The sequence below is a fragment of the Colletotrichum spaethianum genome (genome assembly GCF_022836535.1).
Source record: "Colletotrichum spaethianum MAFF 239500 DNA, contig15, whole genome shotgun sequence".
NCBI lineage: Eukaryota > Fungi > Ascomycota > Sordariomycetes > Glomerellales > Glomerellaceae > Colletotrichum > Colletotrichum spaethianum.
In genome coordinates this window covers 379921-398218 of record NW_026054785.1, presented here as the reverse complement: position 1 = coordinate 398218, position 18298 = coordinate 379921, and the positions used below count along the sequence as shown (strand labels likewise).

Below are 18298 nucleotides of genomic sequence, written 5' to 3'. Positions count from 1 at the left end.
CTTTCACTGCTGTCCTGCCGCCGAGCCATATCGGTGGCTCAGCTGATGGGCCTTCATCGACCCCATGACCCGGCCACCATAGAGAGCGTGGATCTGAAACCATCGAAATTGACGGGATTCGTTTGGTTCCGTCTCGTGTATCTCGAGCGCTACATATGCTTACTCCTGGGCCTGCCGAGTAGCACCTACGACGCTAGAATCATAACCGACGAATCAACGCGGTCACATATCGAAAGTCACCCCCTTGGAATGCTCGAAAAATTACATTGCGAAGTTGCTGCGAAGGTAATCCAGAGAAACGAGCAAGATTCATCTCCCTTCAGCATGGAGACCACCCATGCTCTAGACCGCGAGCTGCAGGTGGCGGCTGCAACTATGCCCCCCGGTGGTGGACTATTCCCAACTTTATCAGAGAGCCCGGTAATCCGCTAGAAACGGCCTGGCAAAGTCTGCGTCTGTGTGGCCAGCTGATCCACTTCTTCCTCATCATCGAGATTCACCTTCCTTTCATGCTTCGGCATTCGAAAGATGGCGCCGCCAGCAGCAGCAGGTCGGCCTGCGTGGACGCAAGTCGAGAGGTGTTGGCGAGGTTTCTTTCTATACGCAACGCCCAGGGTGTTTCCAGTATCCCCAACGTGGCCGACTTCTCAGCCCTCATAGCGGCAATGACGTTGTTGCTGGCTCACATCGACGCGCGCAGGCGTGATCGAGGAAGAGATGTTCTCGCCCACCAGCGCCACACGGACCGCGACAAGGTAGAAGAAGCACTGGGGCATATGCGCGATGGCAGCTCCAAATCCACAGACATGCTATCCATGAAGAGTGCCGACGTCCTGACGAGTCTGCTCGCCATTGAAGCTAACGCCGCCAAGGGCTCTACCTTCACCGCAAGCCTCAGTTCGACGTCAACGCCGGCGTCCGGTGGCCCGGGCGAAGCACATACTGGAGACGCTCGAAATGTGTTACAGCTTAAAATCCCCTCTTACGGGACGGTGACCATCTCACCCGATGCCCCACCATCTCGCGAGCCTTGGTTGCCATCTAATCGAGCTCAAGGATGTATACCTCAGGAGAACGGAATACTAGCGAATACCGCATCTTTGGAACCCGGCGTTCTGACGGGAGCAGGGCCAAGTAATGAAACTGCGACGAGGATAAGTGAGTCGCCAAGTCCAATAGCTCAAAGCGTAAGCTTGCAAACGGACTACAATGGCGATGCGAGGTGGCTCTTTGAACTTGGAAATCCCCGGCTGATGGGTTCAGGGAATCCGGAGGGACTGGAAGACTGGCAATTTCAAGGAGTTGATGCTGCTTTTTTTGACAGCATGATAAGAGGGTTCGAAGGATCTGATTCTTCTTACTGAAATCTAATATTACTTAAAAAAGTATCCTCCATCGGTGTGGATCTGGTGTACCGCCTAATTATTCATCCTTCAAAGTCAAGGCGTTTCCTCAACTGAGTCTTTCACTCGAGCATTGAACACTTTACGTGATCAGCGCGTAGGGAGAGTCGAAGCAGTCATCCCAGCTATTGCCAGATGAAGCATAAAATCTCTCAAGCACCCCCTTTGCAGCCAGTGGCACGTACACACCCAGCGCCCTGCTCTCCTCTTCCAGTCGACCCAGGATGAAGGCTCGGGCCGTGGCCTTTCCGCTCTTCGCTTCAAAACCGGCCACCATGATTGGCCAAGCTGTGCAGTTCTTCAGAACACATGAAGCGGCGGTCTTTTCGAGGAGTCTCAACAGCCTGCAGGAGTGGATCTTCTTGACGGCCGCCCAGCCTGCCGAGAGCAGGATCGCGCCGGCGCTCTCCAGAGAGGAAATGCCGAACAGGACCACGGCGGACTGATAAACCTGCGCCATCATCAAGTGATCCTCCTGCGACTTATCTTTGGTCTCGGACCAGGTTTCCGGGGAGAAACCTATGATCTTTGTGAGAAGGTCTTCAGCTTCTGACTGAATTGACCCAGTAGTGCTCGTGACACCTCCGTGCGCGGCTAGGAAGCGAAGGCGATTGACACGGATAATGTCGATGAACAACTCTGTAGGGCATGGAAGAAATGGGTAGTAGCCTAGTTCATACGCGTCGGCTATCAGGTCCCTCAACTCGAAGTTCGGGACTGGAGACATCTGATCATCTGCAGGACTGGTCGTGTTGGCGAAATTTTCAATACTGCATAGGTTGATCGGCGTCAGGATGTGCTACTCAATGCGGCTGATTGTGACAATGAGAAAATTAGATGATGATCGGACTCACATCTTACCGAAGAGGACCAGGATTTTGAGCCCGGGTGTTTTTCGGCATAGTTCTTCCCACCCACCACGCAAAGATACTAAGGCCGCGAACCCGTTCAGGTGGAATCGCCAGTTAGAAGCCGTCACAGATGCCATGAGCTGCCATACGACATCAGCCTGCCATCAGTGTATGAGAAGGTGCATAAAACGTACATCACCATAGAGAAACACGATAACACCGGCCAGTGTCAGATCCGAGATTCGTGTACGTTCGTCCTCGATTGCCTTGTTCAAGGCTTGAACTGCAATGGAGCGATGTTCACAAGCCCTGGCTCTTACTTCGGCCACATAAGAGTCATTCTTTTTCTTTGATATACGTGTCATACGGTGTTCGATGGCCATAGCAACCAGGGCGTGCTGTATGGAAGGTTGCATGTAATGGACGTACGAAACGGGTATAACCCATGGACTTTGGCTCAGCTGATTCGAGGCAAAAGCTGGGTAGACTCCTTCGTTCCCTGCAGTGCAGGCACCATTTATCAGTATCCGGTCAAACGCGGTGACTTGGCACACCATACATCTTTACATGAACAACTAGGGGGTCGACTGACAGTAGAGAGTAGCCTCAATGATGTCGCAGGTCTCCGTGCGAAACTCGTGCCCAGGGAAAATATGGAGCAGTTGCTTTCCACTAGGGAGCTTGGCTACTTCAACTTGCCCATCCTGGAGGCTCTTCGTGGCGCCGTCGCTTTTACTGGTTGGTGGGCTTTTGCGCTTCCATGTCCGCGTCTTGATTTTATTGGGAGCCAGCCAAGTCAACGGCTTTCTATCCTCGTACCCAGGACATACCACGCCGCTAATCTTGCATTTCGAGCAGACGGGACGTGCCGAGTCGCAGACCAGCCGCCGACGCTGGCACTCCCAACATTGTCGTCTGCCGCCGCCGCTCGTTGTTTGCGCTGGGGTCGCTGTGGCTACCGCCATCTGCTTTGATGTAAAGTTCATCATCTGTGCTCGTGATAACAGTTACTTGGACGCTTTGGGCTATTGGAAGTAAGCGAGATTGCGGTGTGCAGCGCGCCGGCCCAGGGTTGAGTTTAATACTGATGGGACAAACCAGTCCTGGAAATAACGTGGTGGGGGCAAAGAAGGAGTGGCGGAGTGCAGGTCTTGGCCTCTTCATTATCCTAATCAGGAAAAGCGCCGGGCATCCTTCTCACGTTCGTCGTGGCTCAGCACCCAATCAACGGATAGTCAGCCTTACAGGTGACACAATGACAGATGAGGCGTGGCACCTGTTGAGTAACACACCATAAAAAAGTGATAAGGCTGAACGAGAACAGAAAAGAAAGGCTGAATTTCTCAATTTACAGTTGAGTGGAACATCATGAGTTGTGCCGGGTTCTCATCTATCGATTGGTGGAGTGATTGAAAGTAAGTCCATACCTAATTCACTCCTGTGCTGCCTTGCAGTGTGGGGGGTTAACGCGAACAGACGTAAGCAGAAGATAATATGGGGGATATTGTTTAGTTTGGATGGGCCGTCTTCAAACAATAACTTCAATTTGGAAGCTTGACATCAAAGTGTAATTCCCTATCAGGCGACACCACCAGTAGAATAGATATTATCACGGCCTTGCGAACAGCCGTCATTCGTGACGATGTCAGCATCCACATACTGCCACTGACCTAAAAAAAAAGAGACGTCAACACGACGTGTATTTTGGAACGAAGTCAAACTACAATTGATGGCATTTTAGAGCAAGGCAGTGTGGACGGAGTGCGCCTTTTCGTTGCTGTTGGCCACAATAGGTTCGATAGGAGGTTCTCTCGAGCGGCTGATCGCGACGAAAAAAGCCATCAAGCCATCGGCCGTGATTTTTACTTAGGTATGGCAAACTTTAAAATACCCAAGACCTGGCGACGTTGTCGCTGACAAGATCTTGCCTTTCCCACCACCTCGAGAGCTTCAGTTATTGAAAGTTGACGCAAGTAGAAAGTGGACCATAAGATCCAAGATTCTGTTGTATAAATTAGTTTTTGTCCCTTATTCCCATGTCAGTGTATTCTTGTTCGTTTTCCCATCTTTTTTGTGCAGACACGGAGCCACACTCCGATGATAGCTGTCCATAGCTATAGGTAATTTTAGCCGGTCAATATTAGACTGGACGATCAACATCGGACGATGCAATGAGTCCGTCTTAACTTAAGGTTCGCCCGTAAAAGATAATCGCAACCACTTTACCATATTATGAACGTCTTCAGTGAAGCTCGAATAAAAATTGCTTTTATTGTCCAGGTCTGAATACCTCAATGGTTCCATATTAACGGCTCATACCAAGCACCCTTCACTAGAAGTCAACAGTACCGTTTCAGACCGTACAAAGATCAAGCTTTGCTGAATCCAGTACGACTAGTTTCCCTAGAATATGTGTTTCTCAATCTGATACATCATACCCGTGTCGGCTGCGATGCCGTAATTCCTAATCGGTTCATGAATTGATCCCTACTTTACTTTTGCCGCACTCTGTTATTACGTCAATCCGCATGTTGGACTGTTTCAACCTCATGTTCGTAGCTGAATAACCACGGTTCACTACTCAATCATTCAATCCGCAAGCTTGATTCGTACACCTTATCTGAGACTCATAAGAGAAATGCACGATTGTTGAACAATAGACAACCACCTTTAGGGCCAGCTTTGCGATGACCGGCATTTGTCTGTATGACAGTCCTTTGGACATAAGCGGTTAGCCACAAGTAAACAGATGATTTAGAAATGCGACATTTGTCCAGCTAGATAATCTCTTAACGTGATGAGCCTCTTATGGAACGCAGCATATTCAATAGTTTAAATCTACCTTTGCTACGCACATAGTGCAAACAGGAGCTCGGTGATCATTAGTACATAGTGGCAAACGGAAACTTTCTGGCCATAGCCTAGAGCTTCCAGACGTGACTAGATATGTTTCGAATCGAAGGCTCAAGCAAAAAAGCACGTGAGATGTCATGTCATCGTGCTGGTTGCTGAGCTCATCATGATATGTATTCTCAATATAACCAACCTTTAACGTAACCGTAGTTGATGGGCGCCGATGGTTTAGTGGTAAAATTCTCCGTTGCCATCAAGCAGTGTCGGGGAGCCGGGGGTTCGATTCCCCCTCGGCGCACATATGTTTTGCACCTATGCCTTTTTACGTTTGCTTGCTCGCTCTTTGTCGACTTTACTTTTTCATGGTGATTGATCTAAAGATGTCAGATCTAGAAGTCCACATCAGACACAAGACGATGCCAACGCCGTCAGGGACTTTGTTTAGTGTGCGTTGCCGTTGCACCTGGTGATTTCCCTGTTTAATGCCAGCAAAGATGAACATATATTCTTAGCAAGAGCCTTTCGACAGTACAAGGCAGCAACGTTCGGTGGCTTCTGTAAAAGCGGTGCTCCATCGCTTTCACGCTTGGGCTGGGCGTTGTCCCGCGTTTCGGGACTTGATTAGCTGCAGATGCACACACACCCGATGAGGACGGAACCTAGTTATTCATCAGACTACGCAAAGCATATCCCTAGATGTTGAGTTTCTTTTTACACTTTGAACGACGATCCTTAAAAATGAATGGGGTCATCGTCAAAGGGTAGGTAGTCAGCATCGGTTCACTCATCCAATACACAAACGAAGATCCGGACTCACCACGCAATCATGATTCATCAATGAGAGATATCGCTTTTCTCAGCAAGCGCGGTATTGTATACAGCTTGAGCAGAATTGATCTCAAACCCAAACGTGTAATCGAGAATGGCGGAAGTCGGGCCATTATCCGTCCACTGCGCGGATGAATAATGTCAGAGTAGGGCGAACAGTGTACATGGACCAGGCTTACAAGCAAATAAAGATATGCGCCATGCGACGGACTCGTACCGGTCGGATACTCGCCGCATTGGACCGGCTACTCGATAACCGACGATACTAAAAGCTAAAATAGGGAACTAGGCTCTTGGTTTGAGACGATAGCCCCAAAAGCTTCGGGTCGTCTTCTCGGGTACACATGTACGACATGAAATCCTGATAATTGCACATACCCTAACTAATAGACTTTAGCTCCATGCTCATGGCTGCAGTATTGTTTTGCTACCATTCATCAGAAAGACACAGAAGTTTAACACTTATCCACTGCCGTGACTTCGTTTACTTTCACCGATGGTGTGGAAAAGACCGAATGCCCCAAACCTTGACTCAATCATCTTCTGCCTTGGATACCACAATGATCAGTTCGATGCCATGACTATTCTATCTGCTGCACCACGTTACATGATCCGTTCCGGCCGACTTTTGCAATAACCGTGCTAGGTAGCAAGTCCGCAGACGTACGCGACCCCTTGCAGGCCTACTCTCCTATCCCTGTCGGTCGGCCGGTGGGAGGCGGTGGAGTTTCCCTTTTTCGCTATTGTATTTCAACGGGCGAAGCTCGCCTAGATTGAATACTAGAGTGAGGGAATGCAGGTCCGAAACTGCTTGGCTCTATACCCTGTTCAATGTGCAGAACATAATCAGAAATGATCCAGAAAAGTTCTGGCAACCAACCACAGCGAGGGCCGCACTTGGCACATGAGCCAGCTGAAGAAAGCCGATGGGGTCATATTATCCTGGAGGGCTGAACTCGGCCAGGCTCTCTCCTCTCGCGCTCAGACGTTTTCCCTCTACGCCCCATAAATCAGACCAGGTTCAAATTGCGCAAAGCTGCCTGCGCCGCCCTGCGGATAATGCTGTGCGTTTTGACACGAAACAGACGCTTTCGAGGTCGCGACCCGTAGCCAAGAGCGTGAGTTGAGCATGCTGAACGTTCCCTGATTCGACGTCGGACAGGGAACGCGATCATTATTCTCATTATTTATCGTATCCTCCAAATAGGTAGTCCACATCAATAACGCATCAAAGCACAATTGCAGGGCGAAAGAAGACAGGGCGGTAGCTTCTGAGTGTGTGAGCTACGAGTCGCGTCTGCCTCTTCTGCCGGGTATCCAACAACGCTTTCATGAGGCTTTCCCAACACCGTAAATGCGTAAGCTCCTCCTGAGCTGCGTGTGCTTTGCAAAAGACTACCTCTCCTTACAATGGTGTCTGTTTTGATATTCTCCTTGTTGCCGACGGGGGGTTATCGCTCTCGGCGTCCTCTTCAGAGATCCAAATCTCGGTCCTCTTCTGGATGCCGGGTTCTAATGGGATGTCGCTGTGGTCGCTTTTTGAAACGGATGGCCTTCGTTCGGAACGGATATAGGTGTCCATGGCGTCGACGTTGTCTCCATGCAAGCGGCTAGTATTATACGCAGAGCGTGATCGATGTGAGGAGTTTCCGTAGGCGGATGGAAACGTCGGGCTCTGTTTCTCCCCGAAGAAATAAAACCAAAGAGATCGGGAGAGAGCCAGGTTTGCCGCGATGATTCCAAGGTAAAGCTCGAGGTTCGACCATATTGCGGTTACGGCATAGACATCTACATATATAGTCGTTAGTGGTGGCTCCTGCGGCTCTTGAGCATGAGGAAACACGTACAACTCAGATCGGAGGTTTTCAGGCCCAGCGAAGCTGCTCTCGCGATGCCGAAGCCGGTTGCACTGCCAGGTTGTTAGCAGGATGAAACTCGAAGAAAAAATCAAGTTCAACTTGACCAACATTAAACCAAGACTCATTAGACCGCCGACAGAGAGCTTCGTCATTAACGGGATGCGGACTTGCCAGACAACCACCAAGGGCAAAAACGAGCACAGCAGATCAGTCAAAACAGAGTAAGCTACGGAAAGTTGCGTCAGCTTTGCCCTAAAGTATCACACAGATTATGTGATCAACTCACAGATGGTCAAGTAAATGGAATAAATTCGTATTTTGGCATCCCAACATTTGCCTACTCCTGTCCAGTACGCATCGACGGGATCGCACTCTGCCAGAAGGATGATGATGACGCCAAGGTTCGTCACGACCAGGCCAGTCATGACGGCCCACAGGAAGTATTTCAGCCTGCTGGAATTCTTGATGCGGAGCAGCAACAGCATGATGGAGCATTTCAGGACACAAATGCTGGAGAAAAGGAGAATCTGTGCGAACCATCCAAGCATGTTGTTGTGGACGTAGGCCTCTGTTGAAATGTACCATCTATGCCTGCCGTTGCCGGACGCGCCCTGCGCGCACTGGACGCCGTATCGAATGATGCCCAGGCTGGCAACAATTGCCATCAGATAATCGTCCCATCCTAAATGTCGTAGCGCGAACCTCACGTATAGGCGGATCGATGTGGTGAAGATGGCGAAGAAGACGAGCACGCCGGAGATGCTAAGGAGAACCGGGTTGACGTTCTCATCCGGCGGCAGCGGATTTGGAGGAGTGACTGGTGGCATCGTCGACCCCCTCTGGAATGAGAAAAAATAGTCGCGGTGTCTATTCGGACCTGGTGGCGGGGATGATATACCAGGCAAGGAACGAGGGTGTCGGATCCCAGAGATGGGCCATGCGCTGGATAAAAGGTCTGAGAGATCGAAGAACGGGGGGGGGGGGCAGCGGGTAGACGACCCACGACTTGCTGTAGGGGGTAAAACACAACGACGATCGCCCAGATCTGATTTTAGACGCAGCTCGATTCTTACCTCCCCGGGGTTGTTTTTTTAACGGACCACTGTTAAAACCATCAAGACGCGAGTATGGGCGGAACGATCGTCTTAAGAGCTGCGACGAAGTTTGGGAATGTGTAGAATGAGTACGGACTATGTATGCGAGCAACTCTACAAACCCTGCATGTGCGGACGAAGTATGTATGCAAAGCAAGGAGGTCAGGGCACCGCGGCGCATATGTCTCAGATGGGCGAGGTTCCGACCTGTCTTTACACGGCTGTCGTTAGGAGGGTGGTAAAAGGTACTGATTTGATGTCTTCTCCGCGATGGTGTATTTGGTGGACTGACAAGCACAGCTTTTTCCAGTCCTCTGGAACTCATAGGCACATTGCTTTTACGACACTGCCCCGAGCACGATGTTGCTTGCCGACGCAAGGGGTTGCTGCAACGGTGCCTGCAGAGTTTAAATCGTGGGTTGGTTTCTCGCCGAAGTGTCTTTTATGTGGTATCGGCCGTGTCTTCCGCATGGTTCGTGGAGGTGATAGACCCCAGAAAAGGGTCTCGCCCGGAAGTTTACTGCGTGAAAAATGATCTCTCGTATTCTGAAAGGCCGGGAGGGCAGCACAAGCACCGCTTCCCCTCGTCCAAATCGGTGCGACTAGCCCGCCGTTGCCATCTCGTCTTTGGTTGCTTGGTTGCAAATTGAGTTTGAGCGGCCTCAACTCCCCTGCATTCCAGCTGGTCCTGGAGGTCAGGATTTGATCAAGGACCCTGGGCCAATGTGGGGTTTTCTTCACGCCGCGACTACACATCTAACAGGCTGGCTTGCAACCGGGCTCTGTGGGTTGTTGCGCAATGTGCCGCAGGTCCTCTCAAGGGGCAGAGATGATGGATAAATTTGTGGGTTTCGGCAATACTAACTGCATACGAATTGGTCACGTCGAGCAGATGGAGTTACTTTGATGACGATCTTCTTGCTGCTCTGATTAGTCCATCTTGGCCTGACCACCATCTCTTGAGCGACTGTTCTCACGCAAAGCGTATGTCGTTGGATACCTGGTGTCAGAGTGGAACACAAATTACGGAAATCGCATTGGCTAGCATGTTGTAGACGGCAGCTTTTCTGCTCTACCACAAGGAAGAGATTGAAAGTTTCGATCGTGCGATTTGGAGGTGCCCAAGTTTAATAGGAGGGGATGGCCCGAGTCTCAGGGGTAACCCCAGGATCATGCTCACAGGCAGCGGTAGCGAGGGACGAGCTTTCCAAACGAAAATCCTACGGAGACGGGGAAGGCCGGGCAATGCCGCCGTCAAAACATCGCTGCCTTCGAAAGACGCGGAGTTATTGTGGGATGGTTCATAAGCGATTGCTTTAGTAAGGCGGGTGGTTTGCAAGACAAGGACAAGTCGACTTGTCCCGAAAGACTTGCAGGCACAACCCTGAGTCATGATGCCAGTCCCCGGTGCATAACCGGCCGCCGCAGCTCGGTTACCGTCAGCGGACACTCGTTCTTCTCCGGGAGGGAGGACGTTGATGGAACGGTAGCATCGCCGGGCACAGCCATGCGGCTAGATCCTCAACAGCACGTTGGGACTTGAAGGTGTCACAGTTCGTCCCTAGCCTGTGCAGCCGGCTATACATACGCGTCAGCTATTCTCTTCTTCTCTCTTATGGTTCCCCGCAACTCCCCTCTCTCATTGGGATACCGGCAGACAGCTCGCGCTTTTTCGAGGCACCTTGGATCGGCACTAGTGTCCGTCGGTAGCTTACACATCCAGTATAAGTGCTTACGCTGTTGTGCGCTGTCACATTCCGACTCTCCCGCGCATATGAAGATGCTCGGCACCCCACCGAACCATGGTTTTTTACTACCTTGATTCCGTTCCAACCTTGGATGCGATGCCCTGGGGCGGAGAACAAGGATACCTTCTGGGTCGGGCGTCCGCTGACCAGCACATTTTCGTGGACAAAAGCCGTTCTATTGATCTAATATCCGCATTACTGAGATTAACGACACGCGACTTCATATGAGCGACTTTTGGGGGCCACGTACAAAAGGTAGATGCAGCCCAAATTCTTCCTGCATGACACAAAACGTACTACAGCCCGCCCGCCCTCCACTTTGTCATTTAGGAGGTTCTCTAATCGGCCTGACGTGCAGACATCCCACCTCTGTTTGACTTGTATTTTCCCGTCTGCTCCCGCGTGGTTTGACCATAGCCAACGAGTCGTTGGTTCCAAACCTTATTTCAAGACAGTTGTGTGGGACGATCACTGCACCGTCTGAGCCATGCTTGTCAAGTCGAGTCTCGTCTTCGCTTCCGCGGCTCTTGTTTTGGGTGCGCCCTCCTCGTCGCAGCCCTATGGAGATGCCTACGATTATGTAAGTTTCTGCATTCTGCTCTCGGATGTTTATGTTGCTTTCTTTACGGGGTATTGTGGCTGAACCTGTTTGCCTCTCCCCTAACGTCGGATGCAACTGCGCGGCTTGCAACATGACCTTGACACGCTGACCTTACTGCCCAGATCGTCGTCGGCGGTGGCACCGCTGGAGTAGCCGTGGCCGCCCGTCTCAGCGAGGGGCTTCCTGCCTCCAAGATTCTCTTGATCGAGGCCGGACCCGCGGTCTGGGACGAGCCTAAAATCAACGTCCCAGGTATGAAGGGAACGACGCTGGCTACCAAGTACGACTGGAACTTCACCACCGTGCCCCAGCTCAATGTCAACAGCCGGTCTTTCACCGTTAACCGGGGCAAGGTCCTTGGAGGTAGTTCCGCTCTCAACCTCATGTCCTATGACAGGGCGGCCATCGCCGAGTACGACAGCTGGGAGGCTCTCGGTAATCCGGGATGGAACTGGGAGACGATGATCGCCGCCATGAAGAAATCCGAGAACTTTACTGGCATCAACACCGATACATACGGTTCCGAGGGCGTTGGCGACAGTGGCCCGGTTAAGGCTGTCATCAATAGGATCATCCCAGAGCATCAGAACACGTGGATCCCAACGATGAACTCTTTGGGTATCAAGACCAACTTAGAGTCACTGGGAGGGAACCCCCTTGGCGTCATGTACCAGCCTAGCAGCATCGACCCTACGCACTACAACAGGTCCTACAGTGCCAACGCATATGTCCCCATCGCCGGCTCGAACTTGGTCATCCTTCCCGACACAACTGTTGCTAAGGTCAACCTAGAGAAGGTGGCAGCAAACTCGACTCAACAAAGAGCTTCTGGTGTAACTCTCCAGGACGGAACTGTGATACAAGCTCAGAAAGAGGTGATTCTCTCTGCTGGTTCCATCCAAAGCCCAGGCCTGCTGGAGCTGTCTGGTATTGGCCAAGCTTCGGTTCTCAATGCCTCTGGCATTAACCAAGTCATTGACCTTCCCGGTGTCGGCGAGAACCTGCAAGATCACCTCCGCATTCAGAGCTCTTACCAGTTGAAACCCAACTACACCTCGTTTGATATCCTTCGCAGCAACGCCACTTTTGCTGCAGAGCAGTTGGCCCTCTGGAATGCTGGCGAAGTCTCGCTTTATGACTACACTGGATCTGGTGAGTAGCAATGCCACATCTTTTCCTGACAATACTCATTCTTACAATCCTTCTTTAGGCTACACCTTCAGCACGTGGGCTCAGGTAATTGGTAACGACTCGCGTATGGTTGCTCTTGCCGAAGAGGCTGCCGGTGAGGATCCCAGTATCGTCGACCAGAAGAAATTAGAGTTCATGTCCAACCCGTCCATCCCCCAGCTCGAGGTAAGAATTTTTCAATTACGATGTTAAGAACTTGATGTCGAATCTGATATCGGTCCTAGGTAATCTTCTCAGACGGCTACACGGGTGTCAAGGGCTACCCTGCAGCCACCTCACCTCTCTTCGGCAAGGGATTTTTCACTCTCATCGCCGCCATCATGCATCCCATGAGCCGAGGCTCGATCCACATCAACCCGTCTGACACCGCTGGCAAGCCCATCATCAACCCCAACTACTTCGCTCACGAGCACGACCTCGAGGCTGCCATCCAGGCCATCAAGTACTGCCGAAAGATTGCCCAGACAGAGCCCATGAAGTCAACTTGGGAAAGCGAGTACGAGCCCGGTTTGGATGTTGTACAGACCGACGAACAGTGGAAGCAGTTCGCCCTCAATACCACGTTGAGCATCTTTCACCCCGTTGGAACATGCTCCATGCTGCCGAAGAAGGACGGAGGTGTCGTCGACGCCAACTTGAAGGTTCACGGCACGTCCAACCTGCGAGTGGTTGATGCCAGTATTATTCCCCTTCTCATCTCCGCTCATGTTCAGACTGCCGTTTACGGTATTGCTGAGATTGCTGCCGAACGCATCATTGCCGATGCTGCGTGCTAGATGAAAGAAGTTAAAGGCATGGAGTTCTTTAGACACAAGCATAGAAGCTCTTAATGCTAATGATAATGATCCGTCAATCATCTGTCGGGGGCTCACTATCGCCCTAGTTAATTCTCGCCTGTGACACCACCAAGCTTGGGCCTTTGGTAGCCATTCCTAACAATCCTACTGAGCGAAAGGCACCCAGCTCATCGGAGTGGAGTTATATTGCACTGCTCCGTTAATATCTCTTGCAGAAACTGTTCCCCTTAGCCAAGAACTCTGATACGCGAAGCCGACTGCTATGATTCCTGTCTGCGATCAAATCTCTTTGCCTTGTCTTCACTGACCTGGGCTCCCGAGCTGTTTGACGTTCAATGAACCTGCCTCAATCCCAGCTCATCTAAGCGCATGGTAGACGTGTCGTACCAGGCTGCTTCAAGATTAGGTAGTAGGGATTCGGGCATGGAGATGCAATGACAGTTGACCTCGCTGCCCTGCATGTTATGGGCCAGTTCGGGAAATACCTAGGTGATGGGTTTGCTTTGGTGCATGGGCAGACCATACTACTGCTTGAGTTTGGCAGAGAACATCACAAATGAAAAAATGTTTACCCCTATTGTCCTTTGCTTTTAAACGGCTTGGGGTCACCCTCAAGTCGAAATTTCCTACCTTCCATCAGTTCCAATGCTCGACCTCTGTCAACCTCTGAGCTGACACTATCTACATTTGAGAAAACTGCCCGACATGCACAGCGGAAAAGACAATTGGCAAATTGATTTAGAAGTAATTTATTTACGAATGGGAAGAAACTTTATACACAAGTCTAAGCAAAAAATGTACGTTAAAGTGACTCGAGAGAGCTATGTCGTCAACCGCACCCACTCAGCACCTGAGGATCGATGATTTAGTGAAGGCGGGCGTTGCGTCTGAAACGCATGGAACGGCGAGTAGAGCGCTTGGTAGCCCCATCGCACTTGGTAGTCTCCGAGGCGGTCGAGTTGGAACCGGTCACCGTGTACGCAGCGATTTTCTCGGCAGCGTGCTCGGCAGTGATCATGATGATGGCCTGGGTGTTACCAGTAGGGAGGTCCGGGTGAATGGAGGCGTCGACGACGAAGAGGTTGTCGGTACCATAGACCTTGGTGTTGAGGTCGACAACAGCGGTGCCGTTACCCTTGCGGCCGTCGTCGGTACCCATCTTCGCACTGCCAACCCAGTGGTCGCCACTAATCATCTTGGCGCCGATGATATCTTCAGGGGTGGCGCCAGGGGTGATATAGCTGAGGGTAGAGTTGCTGCCGCTGGTGATATCCAGCCAGTATTGGATGAAGTCGGACATGGCCTTGCGGTCCGCAGCGTCAACCAACCAAGGCTTGGTATTGAGTACGGTGTTGCCAGAGGCAGTGATGCCAAGCTCACCGAGGGTGGACGTGCCGTGGGTCAAGAAAGCCTTGACGGTAATGACACCGCTAGCCATGGCGCTGGCCGTACCCTGAAGGTAGCGAGTGCGCCCATCAGCACCCTCGGCGCTAGTCCAGAGGTGCATACGCTGCGCGGCCTGGGTGATGGGACCGGAACCCTGCTCGTAGAGCTCCAAATCAGACTTGACAGGGCTAGAGGCGATGGCGGTGAACCCGTAAGCAGTGAAGTTGGTCTTGGAGTTGAACTGTAGCGCGACCTGGGCGTGGTCCTGGAGGTGGTGACCAACAGGGAGGTCGATCCAATCAGCCTCGTCAGGAAGGGTGACACCAGTGCTGACAGCACCAGACTTGACAATCTCCAGAGCATCAGAGCGGCCGATACCAGAGTTCCAAAGGAGACGGGGGAAGACATGGCACCAGCGGCAAGAACAACCTTGCCGCCTTGGTTGATCTTGATAATTTGGGTGCTGCCGTCAGCGGCCTGGGTGAGGACACCAGTGATCTTGCTGCCAGTGCGGATGACTTGGATGACCTTAGTCTCCAGCTTGAGGGTGAAGTTGGGCAGCTGCTGGGCGAAGGGCATGTAAGTGCGAGCAGGGCCAGCACGGAGGTGGTTCTTGATGGACCACGAAGGGCGAGAGAAGACAGCCTCCTTTTTGTTGGGAGACTCGATGGAGTCAACCTCGGACCAGCCCTTGGCGCTCAGAAGGCCAGACAGGACTTTGTATGTGAGATCATCGTAGTACTTGCCGTCATTAGAAGGTTCCGTAGTACCTGGGTTACGCTCGTAGAGGCGAGAGGCGGCCTCGGAGACGTCCTTCCAGTTCCAACCCGCGGGCCAGCGCTGCCAGTCGTGCTCAGGGGGGTGGATGAAGTTCAGTCCGTTGATAGAGCTGGATCCTCCCAAGAGACACCCGGCGGTGGAGGCAGTGTCACTGCAGAATGAGGTGCCAGACAAGCTGGTCAGGGAGCTACCGAGGGCAGGGATGTCGTAGGGAGTAAGAGTATCGTTCCAGGGCAGAGCCATGTCGGAGCCAAGGGCAACGGTGTTGGCAGGGCCACGCTCGATAAGGAGAACGCTGACCCCCTTCTCGGCGAGACGCTCAGCAGCGATGATACCGGCAGGCCCGCCACCAACGACAATGACGTCGTAGGTGGTGTTGGAGGTGATAGGAACAGGGAGGGTGCTGTTGCCAGGGACGGGAGTAGTCGTGCCGTTGCCGGGGACCGGGGCAGCCTCAACGGCCTTGGCGAACTTGGACCATGTATCAAACTTGGCCGACTTGGCTTCAGCAATGTCAAGACCAAATTGACCGAAACCAGCAGAGTGATAGTTGAGGGCGGCAGCAGGATCAGAGGCAGGGGAAGGGCTGGTGTCGGAGAAAGCCCAGCCCAAGATGGGAGACTCGCCAGTCAGGCTCGTCTTGTCGTTGATGCAGTTCTCGCAAAGGAAGGTGTAGGAAAAGTGAGTACTGTTGACGAAAGTACCGTTGGCGATGGGAACCGCGCTGACTTCGGTCTCGGTATAGACATCGGGGTTGGCGTAGGCGCTACCGATACGGAAGGTTGTCTTAATGTCCTCGCCATCGGCCCAGGCCACGAAAAGCAGACTGTTCAACATGCCTCCCTTCAACGAGACGGCACCCCAGTTACCCTTCGCCGAGATGGGTACTACCATCTGACCAATGAAGTCAGTGCCGACGGTCTCTGGGACTGCGATACCGAAGCTGTAGGGGTAGGAATCGGGCTTGTAGCGCTGGAAGTCGATTCCGGTCTGAGGGTCGGTGTAAGCCGTGGACCGCAACTGGGCGGCCGCTGATCCAGCAAGCCCGAGAAGGGCTGCCGCTCCTGAGAGTGTCGAGCGCATTGTGGCGATCGCTTCAAGTTTCTTCTAATTTTGTAATGGAAAGATTGGCTCGTAGTCTGTTCAAAAAAGGGAACAAACACGTAAGAAGTGAATGAACGTAACCTCTAGGGTCCACAAGGTGAGAAATGAATGACAGTACCGTACTAGCGGTGACTAGGTAAAGAAGAAATGCAAACCAAAGTGCAGCTCAGCGTTCAAAGAGAGAGAATGAATGAGTCTCTAAAAGGAAGAGTGCTGAGGCTCTCTGGCTGGTATCAATATTATATCTCCCTTGCCCTTTCCAACGAAGCGGGCCTTTCGTCCTTCCTCCCTTTCTTGCACGATGGTCCAAGACGAGGCAGACCCCCACTCAGGCAGGTTTCCTTAATCTCTTGCTGTCCAAGGGCCGCATGTCGAGAAGCCGGGGTCGGTGGCGTCAGACGGGGTTCGAGTGATCTTTCCGTGTTGGTCTCGGTCTACGGCAGACCCACTGACCCCGGGAAGTGCATCCTTGGACCCGCTAGAATGTTTGAAGTAAACTTGTCTGCTATCTTAAGCCAAGCGCGCCAACTGTGTGAGCTAACGCGTTGTTTCAAATAAGAACAATGTCATTGGTAGAGCTCCCAAAGTGATGACATGACCGCTCTTGCAGGCACTTGCAGCGCTTGCACCTGTTTCCCTCCCTATGACGTGCAATGTAATTTGAACGTTGTTTTACTTAACGTGAAGCGCCCACCTGCAGCGAGAGGGGGGATCACAAAAAAAGGAACACACTTTCGGGTGATTTGGGCGCCACGGTGCTCCTATTCGTCCGCGGCATACATACCCCAATGGGGGAATCAGCACGTCTGGGTCCAACCAGGTCCGGCCTTTGTGAAATTTTCGGATGAACTGGCCGAAGGGGGGGGCGGTCGCAGTGGATAACGTGGACACACTTGTAATGTTGAGGCAATCGCTACGATCCTTTAGTAGACATAGAAGACAGTGGGCTGATTAGTCACGCGCGATGGATGCACGAGCAACTGTCAGACTGCGAGAAATCGACATAGCCGCTTGCAGTTACCTCTAGTCTCATGCACTCCGCCCAACATAAGGATATGGTTCTCTTGGTCTGAAAAGGCCTGTCAGATCGACCTTACCTTCTTTTACCAGGCTGTCGGACTCAAGAGCCGGAACTAACTTGCTGCAATGCTGATCCTTCAACGGAGAGTGTGAGGCTACTGTATTCGAGACCTCTACCAGCCTCAGGTGGTCGTTCCCCATGCTTTGGTCCAAAATTACCCCTCATAAGCTGGATTGCGACCTACTCAATTGGGGGAATCCGTTTGCGTTTATTAATTGGAGTTCACGGATGCGACCGCCTCCTATGTTGATGGAACCGTGCTTAGTGGGTTTCGGCCCAAGTGTCCCGAGCCAAATTGCCAAGTTGCTCAAAGTCGATCCACAACGGGTAATGTGTTTGCTTCACATAGGAGGGGCTTCGTTGTTCTATTTTACCAAAAAAATTTTATCACGGTACTCCTACTGCATTTGACCAGTTCGAGTAGCCTAAAGCTCTCAAGTTGCCATTATAACGCTAGCAAGCTGTGCCTTTCGTCTTGAATGGATCAATTGAACGATAGAGTCGGCGAGTCAGAGACGCCATCTGGAACAATGGCAAACCAAACCGACATGGGTATAGCCTGGACTACACAACGCTGAATTTAGCCTATTGTCAAGGCCCAGTGGTACAGAAGAAACCAGGGTGTTCGCGATGTTACAACATATATTGCTCGATATTGCTCGATCATCATTTGACTCGCAGGCGGGTTGTCATCAATTCCTTGGGCTGGCTCAACCATGGAT

The 18298-nt window shown here is 51.8% G+C and overlaps 3 protein-coding genes and 1 non-coding gene across 4 annotated transcripts; 2 read left to right on the top strand and 2 right to left on the bottom strand.

The window, feature by feature from the left end:
- Nucleotides 1–1485: 1485 nt before the first annotated feature.
- Nucleotides 1486–2305, bottom strand: ColSpa_06363 (uncharacterized protein; the record flags this gene model as incomplete). The annotated part of the gene is made up of 2 exons (XM_049272575.1): nt 1486–2173; nt 2265–2305. 2 exons carry the CDS (start codon nt 2303–2305, stop codon nt 1486–1488), a joined length of 729 nt encoding a protein of 242 aa, XP_049128532.1.
- Nucleotides 2306–5324: 3019 nt separating this feature from the next.
- On the top strand, nt 5325–5405 carry ColSpa_tRNA_176. Its single transcript is given in 2 exon segments — nt 5325–5360; nt 5371–5405. It is a non-coding gene; the product is annotated as a tRNA-Gly (tRNA).
- Nucleotides 5406–8063: 2658 nt separating this feature from the next.
- On the bottom strand, nt 8064–8621 carry ColSpa_06362 (uncharacterized protein; the record flags this gene model as incomplete). The annotated part of the gene is made up of 1 exon (XM_049272574.1): nt 8064–8621. The coding sequence occupies one exon, from the start codon at nt 8619–8621 to the stop codon at nt 8064–8066; it is 558 nt and encodes a 185-aa protein (XP_049128531.1).
- Nucleotides 8622–11123: 2502 nt separating this feature from the next.
- ColSpa_06361 (dehydrogenase citC) lies at nt 11124–13204 on the top strand (the record flags this gene model as incomplete). Its single annotated transcript, XM_049272573.1, has 4 exons — nt 11124–11216; nt 11360–12389; nt 12448–12593; nt 12653–13204. 4 exons carry the CDS (start codon nt 11124–11126, stop codon nt 13202–13204), a joined length of 1821 nt encoding a protein of 606 aa, XP_049128530.1.
- Nucleotides 13205–18298: the final 5094 nt, after the last annotated feature.